The sequence below is a fragment of the Lactuca saligna genome, chromosome 5 (assembly GCF_052625555.1).
Source record: "Lactuca saligna cultivar CGN05327 chromosome 5, ASM5262555v1, whole genome shotgun sequence".
NCBI lineage: Eukaryota > Viridiplantae > Streptophyta > Magnoliopsida > Asterales > Asteraceae > Lactuca > Lactuca saligna.
This window is the reverse complement of record NC_136421.1, coordinates 293,863,452-293,877,102: the sequence shown is the minus strand read 5'-3', so window position 1 is coordinate 293,877,102 and position 13,651 is coordinate 293,863,452. Positions and strand designations below refer to the sequence as shown.

Sequence of the window (13,651 nt, the reverse complement as noted above, 5' to 3'; positions counted from 1 at the left end):
GAAAAAGAAGTTAAAGTGGAATTGTCAATTCCAAACTTGTAGAACCTTGATTATATATTATCCCTATGTAAACGTTCATCAGCGAAGGTCAACCGTATGGACTTTTGGATTTGAACTTGACGTATTGTACGAGTGATACTTCAGGGAGATTTGCTGAGGTTTCCTTGGAAAGGATGAGAAACAGGAGGTACTCTATGCATGAGTACTTCGGTGTTCTGGAATGATGGCTTTGCTAGAAAGACGTTTTCGGAGAAGGAGAAGTACGCACGAAACTGATATTGCGAGGATCAAGTTGAGTCAAATTGTATGATGATATCGGACTTACCTGGAAATAAGGTATTAGATTTGATCATAAGGGTGTTACACACAAAACACAATAGTGCAACTTTTAACAGAGTTACAGTACTTTGGTTCTACTACAAGACTATTGTTGCGAACAAGGTATACTACAAAAAGGGAAATATACGCAACACGAGGGTCCCTTATACTGACGGGATCTCTCAAAGATAAGACTCTGATTGTGCTAGTTTTGGATGGTTTATAATTCTGTTACAATGAAACGCCTAATTTACATTAACGTGGGTTCGTAGTAGGTTCTCCTACAACTCTGATCCTGACAATCCTACCGTCTGTGCCAGAGTTCTTTTTTATAGGACAATCCTTCTTGAGATGCCCTATCTCCCTGTATTGGTGGCATGACTGGCTAGTACTAGCCTTGGTGGCGGGAGTGAGGTGTTTAGTCAGAGTTATGTGGACACGAGTGCCTTCCTCATTACACCACCTTGGAAACTGCTTCCTAAAGCGTTCTGCAGGAGTTGCCATTTGTTGCTGCGGCATGGCAAGTCTTTGGGATCTCTTGCGCTCCTTTAGGGCTTGACGATATCGCTTCTTCCTCTCGGTCTTACGGCTTTGCGAGTCTATGACTGTTGCCATTTGTTGTTTTCCTGTTTCGGTATTACCATCGGAACTCTCAACTTCTTTGTCGGTCTTGCTTATGTTGCCTAAGTTGATGTGTGTAAGGAAAGTTGTCACCGCAGCTGCTACTGCAGCTTGAAATGAAGCGGCGTCGATATGGAGGATAGGGTTTTCGTTGCTCGGCGGATCGTTTCCGGATGACGACATGATTTTTTTAATACGAAAGATAAAGATTTTTGTGAGCGATTCTGGTTGACTCTAGATGTACTTCGATTGCTTTAAGTAAAGAGTACAAGTATGTTCTCGAAAGTTTGACCTACATCCCTATGATGCTGTCCTAGTACGGATTGGAAGTATGTTCATGATGGTTTGATCTATATCCCCATGATGCAATCATAGTATAGAGTAGAAGTATGTTTGTAGAATGGCCTTTTTAAGATGTTTGTCGTTCAAGCCGAGGTATCATTGGTTGGTGGATAACATGATCCAACCACTAGAAGGGACATGGAAATGCCTCCGGAGTTAAATTACTATAGTCCAATGACTTGACTAAAGCATATTAACGAAGGTATGATGAGGGTTTTTGAACAAAAGGTGACACGGGAGTTAGCCGACTGTCAATATCATCGATGCTTTACAATGTAATAAGCTTAGGAAAAATTTGACTTTGAAGAAGGTCTTACATCATATCCAGAGTAGAATGGTTTAGGCCGCATAAAGGCCTAACTAACAGTACTTACCATACAAGATAGTTTCATAGAAAATGCTGAATCGGGCATAGACAGAAAATAATTCTTTTAACAAGGGAAATTAAAGTAAGGAATCTACTTTTGGCGACGGTCATCCCTCTGGTGGACTCTCAGCTCAGTCAGTTGACGTTCCATATCAAGTAGGTGTCCTTCGTACACCCTTAGGAGTTCTATGACTTCGGCTTGTGTTTCAGCTAATGCTTGCAACAGGGTCTCATGGTATCTCTTAGTTCTCTCATGAGTGTTTTCAAGATGATTGGTGTAGATGGTGTGCATTCTTGCGTTGGTATTTATCCTCTTTGATACAATGGAGAGTCGTCCTGCCTTGAATTTCGTTTCGACCAACTCTGCGGATCCGGATTGTTAGAACTTTGTCTGCTGAGCTCCCTTCGCTTAAGTTGTAGTAGCTTCGGTCTCCTTTTGACGACATAGGTCGATCTTGCTCTTCGCTCCATGTTTCCAAGTATTCTTCCTAAGGAGGCGTCGGGCCATGAAGATCTAGACGAGGGTTAGGGTTTGAATTCGGAGCTACCGGGGGTAGGTTCTCCTTATCGAGTTCAGAGTTATCATCATTCGAAAGATCTTCAGTATGGTGATCATTCAAAGGGGATTGGATGATCATTCTCTGGTTCTTCTCTAAACCATCCAGAATTGCCTTTGTTCGGGAAGTATGAGTTGTCGTGGGGATGGGGTCCAGCTATGTTATCTATACGGTAATTTGGGGTATAAGAATCTAACACATAAGTAGTTTATAGAATACACAAAATACTCCTATAGTATTTTAGGTTTATGTTCTATTGTTCCCATTGTGGTATTGTGGGTAAGTTTTTAGACTTGTTGCAACTCACAACCACACTTAGGCACATGCTATTCAACCCTTGGAAAATATAGTTGATCAGGCTATATCATCCCAGTTTTGACTATATGTCTCTAAGTCTACTTGTGCTTCCCAACAATCGTAATACTTTTGTTCTGTCTTAATGTCACTGATGAATGCAGACATGTATAATTCAAATACTTTATTACTTAAAAGTATAGACTCTTTATCAGAGTGTTTTAATCCCTATTGTATTTATACTTTGTATATCTTTTATGGGTTGATATACTTAATTCACTATAAACAATGCTCTGATACCAATCTGTCACACCCCAAAACCGAGAACGGCGGAAACGTTCTGGGGCGGAGGACGTCATGTAATGTATCACAACAATGCAAAGTAGTAAACAAGCAACAACATCATCCATTGCATTAATAGTATAATTTTAATTACATTTGAGTTCTTTCATAGTATAATTCTACAAAATGAATATTCAAAAATAAAAGACGAGTCTTGATTTCTCCGTCTTCACAGAACCTGGTAGTCATACCTGTCTATCCGTATCCTGGGAATACAAGTTATTTTGAAAGCGAGTATCAGCGATAATGCTGGTGAATTCATAAGTATTTATGTGACTTTGATTTGTAAAGCGGTAATTGAAAGACCTGTAAATGTTTTTGAAGGAAAGTTTGTACCAATGAGCATGTTTGTAAATATCTTTAAACGTTTGAAAACTCTAGAAAATCCCATATTTTCTACTAGTATAAAATGTAGCCTTCTACCAAGACCCGACTGTTTTGAATGTTTGCTTCAGAATTCCAATATTTGTTTGTAAGTGAGTGGTAGTTTAAAAGTCCCAAAATGAACTACCATGATGTTTTTCATGTCATAAAATAGTAGATTTGTGTACAGTTATAATCGCTAAGATATATGAAAACTCCGTAAATCAACGTGTTTTTAATACTTCATGTGAGTTTTATAACCATGCTATTGACATTGATGGCTTGTAACAACGTTCTTCATGCGTTAGAATGTTATGACATTTGTCACCCTAGACCTGTCGGTCTAACTGTATCTAACAGTTTAGGTGCGGGATTGTCAATCCCATATAGATCTATACACAAGTATCACGCTCCCCCTCCAAGGGATTATGGTTTATAATACAGGACTTAAAATGCATACTCGAACGTACGTGAAACTGAAATGTCTCACAATTCTTAGTATTAAATAGATTTACGTATGAAAGTCCATTTTGTTTTTGTATATGAATATACCTTCTTGATATGGTACTTGTAGTATATAAAATGTTATGAATATCTAGTATACTATCTCATGTAATTGTATTCCTTGAAATGGTATGTCTTGAAGTTGTATGCTTCTGTAATTTTATGTCTTAAGATTGTATGCCTTTTTAATCGTATATAATTGTATCTCTTCGCATATTATGTAATGTATTTATATTGACTCATGAATAGACTGAATCTTGTATAACTCCTGGTACTTGGAATGGTAAATAGTATGTCTTAACTATACCTATTATAGTTATTGATAGTGTGTGTGTATAATTCGAAATATGCCTTTGCTACCCAAAGGTACTGAACGAACTGACGGAAACTTTTATGTCTATATATGTACATATATATAACTAATATTTAGACGACATTCAGACGAATAGCCGATGCCCTAAGGCCACATCCCAACGAGGAAAAGGAAATAAAGCGAGCTAGACGTCCTAAGTCCTTCAAACATTACTTATATAAGTATACACGTATAGGTTAGCACAAAAATATAAAAGAAGTTTTGTAAAATCTTTGAAAAGTTTAATAAATAAGAAATGATGACTTGATGTCAGATTATAAAATGATTTGAAAGTAGTTTGTTTGATAAGAACAGTTTTAAATATAGGAAGACCTTTGTTAGAAACATGATTCTAACAGCGTTTGAAAGGAATCATAAAGTATGTAAGACAGTTTCATAAAGAGTTTCTAACATGTATGAATGTTTGTCGTAAACCATTATAATTTTTCCAAAAGTTCGTTTCGTTTGTATAGTAACCCTAGTGTAATGTTTACTTGTTATGAAATGTGTAACTTTTTGTGGTGACATAATGAACACTTGTACTTGAGGTATAAATAAACTGTTTGATTCGTATACATATAACAACATATTTAATTTCAATATATATATCAGACGATATCGTGTTATGTTTTCCGTATGAAAGATTCCACATAATGATTGTGAATCACATATGATTTACTTGATAAAAAAATTGAGTATTTAGTGAATCTTTGAGTTACACACGATAATAATCGTGTGTTTACTTGTATTCCCCCCCCCCCCCTCAAAAGTGTATATTAAAAACAATATTGATAACACATTTAAAAATGTAGATTATAGGGGTATGAACTCACCGAAGAAAGTGCGTGATTTGAAGAAAACGAGATTTTCCCGGGCGGCACCTCGACCGGAAAGTGACGAGATTCTCGGGAATCTCGGGGCTTCGGACTTTCTTCGGGGCTTGAATATGAAACCGGGGAGTCGGGATGTTGTCGGCACAAAAAACAAGGCGAAAATGAGAGAGAAATGAGGTATTTTTGTGAAAACAGTCGGCACCCTCGCAGCCTATTTATAGAGGCTGGAGGTCCTCGGTACGCAGGGCGTACTTCGGACTTACGCGGGGCGTACTCCGAAGGTACGCGGGGTGTTTGTTTGCGTCACTGCTTACCGCATCCTCGGGCGAAGTTCTAGTCGACTTGGCTGATCCAGAGCCTTGTATCCGAGTACGCGGGGCGTACGAGAGTACGCAGGGTGTACTCCTTCGGATAAGACTTTGAAGTGCGTGCCAAGAACTTCTAATATGCGTAACTTTCGCATACGAGCTCCGTTTTTGACGTTCTTTATATCCACGCGAAGGTGAGAAAATACTCTACAACTTTCATTTAGACTCCGTCGGCTAATTTTGACTTTATTTTTAATTATATTTTAATTAATAGGTCGGGACACGATAACTTCGTTAAAAATCCGTAACTTCTTTATCCGAAGTCCGTTTGCATCAGACTTTTTATTGTTATACTCCTATTGTCGGGCTCTCCAATTTTCGTTTAGGTTGTGTCGGCTAAAGATCGCTCGATTTCTGTTTCGAGTTTTGAGCTGTCTACTGCTAGGTTAGAAACTTCGGAAAATCATAACTTCCTCATACGAAGTCAGATTTGGGCGTTCTTTTTATGCATGATCACGGTTTAACGTAATCTACGACTTTCGTTTAGATACCTAAGGCTAAAAATTATTGTATCGAAACTTTGCATTTTACATCTATCAGCGTTGCCGGCTTTCGCTATGAATTTTAGATTGGTCATAACTTCTTCGTTATAACTCAGATTTTAGTGTTCTTTATATTTACGAAAACCTTGATACGAGTCCTACCACTTTATTTAACCCAAATATGATTTTAGGAAAGTTAAGTTTGTGCTTAAATTTGACTAGCGTTACATTTTATCATCTCAAAATATTGGGTTGTCACATTTATACTTTGAGAAAATCATTCATAAACTAGTTTTGATTATAACCTTAATAAAGTAGAGAAAACCTTTGTTTAAAATGTTGCTGTAACAGAGTTTGAAAATAAAACATACAGCACGAGAGGCAATTTGAGAAAAGCTTTGAATACATAGAGACGTTTTAGAAAGCCATTTACAGTATCATACTTGGTAAAACCGTTGACAGTGTAATGAATCCTTGTACATGCGGGTTATCAATCACATGTGATTGATATAATAACTGGCATGTTTAACTTGTATTCCCCCCCCCCCCCCCCCATAAAAGCATGTAAAAACATTTAAAAGGTTCATTCAGGGGTATGAACTCACCTGTTGCAAGTGGATCCGACGAAGGTTCCGGTTGGGTGCTCGGTGTCAAGTAAAGACTTGAACACACTTAGTGACCTATTAAACAGATGATAACATATGTTTACATACACTTAGCAAATATAATACTAATTAAACATGTATACGCATCCTAAAGTGCAGAAAACAATTTGGTTAAGTGTTTGGAGTGTCCCGGGTAACATCTAAGGGTGTGTATGGATTATATAGGGAGTTTACTCTTCAAGAGTAAACTCTTTAAAGAGTTCACGACCCAAATACCATGTCCCCATGATTTTACGGCCGTAAACTCATGGTGGGAGTGTTCTAGGATGCTAAATGGCCTTATATCATTCATAGAATTAGGCTAGACTCAAACCTAGGGCTTATGAAGGGTTTAAGGCCTCACATGGACCATTTTTGGGAGTTTACAGCAGTAAACATGGAGTTTACGGCCGTAAACTTCTACTCACCCTTTCCTTTTGTGTTTGAGGTCTTAAATGGTAGAGGATAAAGTTCTATGCATTATTTCAAGCCAAATGGGGGTGTTAGGGCATCATTTGGGCACTTAATGGGAGTTTACGGCCCATGGACCAATCCTATGGGGGTTTACGGCCGAACTCCTATTTCGTTGGTTTAATTGATGTTTAATGTCCTTACTGCAATGGAGGTTGCTTCTAGACATTTTCCAAGGCCATAGGAGGTGTTTGAGGGTATTTCTAACACCTTAAAAGGTGTTCACGGCCTATGAAGAGGGGTTTATGGTCCAAGAGTGTTCTTGGGGCGTAAACTCATGTTTACTCTCCATATCACAAGGTTTTAGTGCTCTAAAATCGAAGGTGTAAGTCCACAAGTCATATCTAAGCCTTAGGGGCAATTTAGAGGGGTTTTAGGGCTTAAAAACCCCATTTAGGGGTGTTCACGGTACAAGAGTGTTCTTGGGCCGTAAACACATAATCTTACCCCTATTTGGTGTCTTAAACACGAATTTGCATGTTAATTAAGCTATACAACAAGTTAGGATAGAGTTCTTACTAGTTTGGGGCTCGAAACGGGTGTTTTTGGCTCGAAAACGAGTTGTAGAGAGAGAGTGGAAAAGGTGGAAATGGAGTTTACTCTCCCTTATATAGGGGCTTGAGTTGGGGCTCAGTGCAAATCTACCCGATACTGTTGTTAAACGGGGCTTTTGGTCGCACCCGATTTAGTGGTTGTATTTTGATTTGGTTGAAACTAAAATTTTTCAAGGGAAAAATTTAGGGTGTTTCTAATTTATTTCAACCCTCATAAAGTCATTCAAAAAGTCCCAAATTTATTAACCATTCCAAAAGTTAACGGACAATTAAATAAAACGAGGCATTAACGGAAAAAGGGGTTAAAATGACGGAATAAACTTCGGGTTGTCACAAATTTACCCTAAATATTTATTATGATAGGGAAAATGACAGTAATCATTAGGGGTGTAAGTGAGCCGAGCTACTCGTGAGCTACTCGGGATCGACTCGTTAAAAGCTCGACTCGATATCGAATTAAACGAGCCCGAGCCGAGCTCGAGCCTAAATATGAGGCTCGTTTATTAAATGAGCTCGAGCCGAGCTTCAATTAATGGGCTCGCGAGCCTAAACGAGCTTAAACGAGCCTCTATATATATATACACACACACACACACATACATACACACACATACATACATACACACACACACACATAGAGACTCGTTTAGGCTCGATTAAGCTCGCGAGCCCACTAAATTATTCATGAGCTGAGCTCGAGCTCGAGCTTCCTCAAATTAAACGAGCCGAGCTCGAGCTTTGTCAGGCTCGGGCTCGGCTCGGCTCGTTTACACCCCTAGTAATCATCTTTGTCGTTTTGTTTAAATTTAGATAGTTTTTTTTTATTCATTTAACCATTTAACTTGTTAAATATGTTCACATGGTACCATTGTGTTCACATGTTACATGTTACCATTGTGTTCACATGGTACCATTGTTATCCACATTTAACAAGTTAAATGGTTAAATGTGTACAAAAAAAACGAAAATTGTCTAAATGTGAACAAAGTGAAATGTTAATTACCCTAATAATTTATTTTCCTCACTTTTAATAATGATTTTAGTTTGTATTTGTTTGTATTATTTTTCCAAACATGATTTTTAGAGTATCCATAATGATTGATTATATATACCATTTATAATATTTTGATTCGACAAATCGATTTTCTACTGATTAATTTTTAGCAAAAATTTATTATCATAAACATAAATTAAATATTAATCAATTATAAACTTTAATTTTTAATTAATAAATACGGTTTTGTGAAATATTTTATATAGCCTATTATATTCATTTTGATTTTTAAAAAATATGAAGGGTCTTTTAAAAAAAATAAAAAGAAAATATTACGTAGCAAATAAAATAACAAAAAAATCTATATAATGTAAATATTTTAAAATTATTATAATGTTTTTTTATACTTTTTAAGTAAAAGTTTATCAACTTTTTTAATTTTTTTAATACAACATTTTAAACTAGTATTTAACAAAAGTTTAAAAATAATTATATGAAAGTTATAAAAAAATTGCACGATAATGTAAAAATAAATTAAAAACCTCTAAGAAAAATTTTAAACATTTAGAAAATATTTAATTTAAAAGCACTTGTATGAAAATTATATGAAAGTATAAAAAAAATTAAAAAATTATAAGCAAAGTTTAAAACATTGTATTAAAAAAGCTACAAGAAAAAAAATATCATTTAAATGTTGTAAGAAATTATAAAAAGTCTTAAGAAATTTGCAAAAAAAAATCTCACATTTAAGAAAAAAAAACATTGAACACATTTGACCATTTAACTTGTTAAATGTGTTCACATATTATCATTATCACCTGGTATTGGTAACATGTGAATACATATAACAAGCTAAATTGTCAAATGTATACAAGAAAAAGTTGACTAAATGTGAACAATACGAAAATGTAATTTACCTCACGAGTCAATTTCCTATTATGATATTGTTATGATTCTCTGTTTTTAGAACAAAGTCGGTCCGGATCAATGTGCTCCCATCCCCTTTCATTATTGTTTTGATTGTGTGTCTATTACTATATATGTTTAAGATGGAGGCTAATGAAGAATAAAATAATTATACAGCTTATAATGATCTCCGAATGAGAATGTTAAAAGGGACTCAAAAGAAAACCCCTAATGTTGCAATAGAAATGGATATTAACTAAACTAACCATATTGTGATGCGGTCGTTGTAACAATGATTGAAGAATGAAGAGGGTAAGTCACAGTTCTAAAGGGCGGTGATTGGGTAGTGTGCAATTGTGGCGGGAAAAGAAAGAGAATAAGTATCATGAGAGATGATGGATGTCTTTTAATGTATGGTTAGTGAAATGGTTTGAGAAGAATAGCCAAATTGGTGAATAGTCAAATTGGTGAACCACTCTAAATTTTGGAGTTTAATTAATTTATCCATACTCTTTGCATTTTCATATTTTATTTGAACATCTTCGTTGAATACATGTAAGAAATCTACTTTGCATTTTATAAAATTGAATCTTGTTCTTGTAAATAAATAAATAATAAAGTACCTGCCCGGCCTCCCCTTCGATCATTAGTTGGTCATGTAAGTTAAGCAATTAGATATGATCCCATAAATCTGGAGCTATTGGAGGAAAAACAAGTTGTTCCTGTAATATATGTAATATATAAATGAGAAATCATTCAATTATCTTTTTTTTAAAATTTTTTTTTTTTTTCTGTTCATACTCCAATTCATTAAATTAAAACAAATGTTAAAAGCAATAGATAAAATTAAAAGAAATAATTAATGGATTCCGGGTATTATTGTTTGGTATGAATATAAAGATAAATAGAAACAAAATGTAAAAATATATTTAATTTTTCTACATAAATTCATGTATTTCTAGGTCCATACATAAACTTAGAATATGGTACTAATTTAACAATTTCATGACATTCCAACATTGGTCCATACAAATTAAATAACCTTTTTTTTTGTTGTGATAAGTACAATACCCAAGTTTCGCTTTTATACCTGTTTACGAACGTTTTTTTTTTTTTTTTCGAAGTACTTTTTTGGACTATACTATATAAGCTATAGATATGATCATATGGACGTTTTTAGCATAAATATTTATTACAATATAAATTATGGTACACCAATGTCTTCGACCGTCAAATTAATAAATAATAAGTATGCACCGCAGCACGTTATACTTTTATTAAAAGCAAGTTAATATATTAAAACAATAAAAATATAAATAATTTTTTACATAAATTGTTGATTATCATAGAATCATATTTATTTTGTGATGAAAACCAAAGTAACACCAGCTCAAAAAGTATTCACTCAAAATTTATGATACATAATATAAAATTTGAATTTTTGTCAAACTATATTACAAATAACATACTTTAAACATCAAACTTTGTTATAAATTTACAATCAAATAAATAAATACATAATTATTGGTAAATAAGTTTTTAGTGGACCATAAAATTATATTATATGGTTATTCGGTATACCAGTTTTCACTCCTAAATTAGGATCTTAGCATTATTAACTTAACTGAAACCAGATGATTATATTTTTATTTATTAAATTAAATTAAATGTTAAAAAACATAACAGTGATGTTTATTTACGATTTAATAAGATTAATAATATCTTAATTACTTAATTACATGCTTTCCCTCTTCTAAATTGACTGGTTCATGGCCGACTCTATATTTCATCCACCATTTTTGCTACAGCAAAACAACCTCTCTCTCTCCCTCTCCCTCTCCCTCTCCCTCATCCCCACCCACTTTGCTTTCTAAACTATCTCACGATCAACATTTTCTTTTCTTTGAGAATTCGAACGTATATGATCATGAAATCTTCGAAAATCCGATGACCCATCGTCAGAACTCAGAACCACCGCAGCTGCCACCGCTTTGCATTATCGGGTAACAGATGGATCACACATCCAGGTACCGAATCAAAATCGGGGTGGTGCTTTGTGTGTTTTTCATTTGTTGGTGTGTTATGATTCACAATGTTAAATGGTACGATTTATCTTCACCTATAACCGCCTTCCGCCACCAAGGAAACACCGTTGAAATTGTAGATACGAACACGACGCATCCCGCCGCCACAGAATCCGAGAACAGTACCACCGGTGATGATAAAACCAAAGTCGACGATGAAATCGATTGGATTAAGGATACGACTCAATTGCAAGCACTGGAGGAAGAATTAGAACCTGTACTAGAAAAATTCAAACCCAAACCGGAGGAGAAGAAGAGGAAGCACAATAAAACGACAAACGAGAAGGGTTCAGAGCAGATGGAAGAGAAACGGAAACAGAAATCACATGATAGGAGAGTGAATGAAACGACGATCGAGAAAGTAGCCGAGCAATTGGGGCGACAACGGACTGAACGGAGGAGGCATCGATCAACGAAACGATCATGTTCTGGCCGGTATATTTACGTTCACGATCTTCCGGCGAAATTCAACGATGACATCCTTGACGATTGTCGATCGTTCAACAAATGGCAAAACATGTGCCCTTCCCTGGATAACAATGGTCTCGGGCCCGTTCTCGGTAACTCTCAAAGGGTTCTCTCCAGATCCGGTTGGTATTCCACGAATCAATTCCTACTGGAAGTCATTTTCAGGAATCGAATGAAGCAATACGAATGCCTCACGAACGATTCATCAACAGCTTCCGCCATTTACGTCCCGTACTTCGCCGGACTTGACGTTTCCCGATACCTATTCGACCACAACACCTCATCTCGAGACGCGATATCTCTCGATTTAGCCGAATGGTTACGTAAACGACCGGAATGGGAGATAAATTCCGGGAAGAACCACTTCCTCGTCATCGGGAGAATCACTTGGGATTTCCGACGAGATACCGACGACGATGACGCTTGGGGAAGTAAACTAATGTCATTGCCGGAGTTCAAAAACATGACGATTTTAACGATTGAGAAAAGCCCTTGGCATAATAACGATTTCGGCATCCCTTATCCCACGTATTTCCACCCGGGAAACGATCTTCAGATCATTGACTGGCAGAACAAGATGAAGAGACAAAGGCGGCGAGCGTTGTTCTCTTTCGCCGGCGCCCCACGTCCGGGAGTAGAAGATTCAATCCGGGAGAAGATCATCGAGCAATGTGTTGCATCCATTCCAAAATGCAGGCTACTACGATGTTCATATTATAATTTAAAGTGTTACCAGCCGATTGACGTGATGAGGTTATTTCAAAATTCAGTCTTCTGCTTACAACCTCCCGGTGATTCATATACCCGTAGGTCTACTTTCGATTCGATTCTCGCCGGTTGCATTCCGGTGTTCTTCACCCCTGGTTCTGCTTACATTCAATATATATGGCATTTGCCACGAGACTTCCATAAGTACTCAGTTCTTATCGACGAGGAAGACGTGCACCATAAAAATGTCAGCATCGAGCATGTTTTATCGCAGATTCCGGCCACGAAGGTGGCGGAGATGAGAGATGAAGTGATCAGATTGATTCCCCAGGTGGTTTACGCTGATCCGAAGTCAAAATTGGAGAAATTTAAAGATGCATTTGATCTGAGCGTCGATGGGGTTCTTGAACGAATGGATCGTCTTAACAAAAGCGAGTCGAGTTTTGATTTTGATGAGAAATCGAGTTGGAAGTACTTGTTGTTTGGAAGTGTAGGAAAGCATGATTGGGATCATTATTTTCGTTACTCTAGGAATCAGAAAGTGAAAAAATCCGAAACAGAAGATAACTGAATTAGAGTTTTATTTAAACTTATTAATTCCGGCAGATGTACATATAAAAGAAATATTTGTTATCGTTTTTTTGGAATGCAAATATTGTGTATTTTAGATTTTCATTACTTTTATACTATAGCTCTGTACATTTTATAGTGAGTTTTTATTTAGAGTTTTGGACCTTTATGGTAAAAAAATTTAGTCGCAGATTGTGGTCACACGAATGACACGGTTGGTTTGGGAGAGTTTCAATCTTAGAGGGTGATCCGAAAAGTTTACTTAAAACCAATAATAATATCATGTTTTGCGTAACAATGCATTTAAGTGGTTAAAATAATTATGAAAAAAAAAATATATGTTGAAATTTACGTTTTTACTCATGTTTTGGGTATTAACCGAATTATCAAATAACATCAAAATCCATCAACTTATATTTTGAAACTATCTAATACAGTTCATACTTTATAAACTTACTTTTACTTTTATAATATTCAATATATATTATAAGTTTTTATAACATTAATAT

At 35.8% G+C, this 13,651-nt stretch overlaps 1 protein-coding gene across 1 annotated transcript; it reads left to right on the top strand.

Annotated features, from left to right (window-relative positions):
* The first annotated feature begins 11,171 nt into the window (after positions 1 to 11,171).
* On the top strand, positions 11,172 to 13,172 carry LOC144998304 (putative xyloglucan galactosyltransferase GT12). Its single transcript, XM_078958103.1, has one exon. It carries the CDS (start codon positions 11,323 to 11,325, stop codon positions 13,141 to 13,143), a length of 1,821 nt encoding a protein of 606 aa, XP_078814229.1. The 5' UTR covers positions 11,172 to 11,322; the 3' UTR covers positions 13,144 to 13,172.
* Positions 13,173 to 13,651: the final 479 nt, after the last annotated feature.

Coding starts and splice junctions, on each gene's coding strand:
- LOC144998304 (XM_078958103.1), top strand. CDS start 11,323: ATGGATCACACATCCAGGTACCGAATCAAAATCGGGGTGGTGCTTTGT.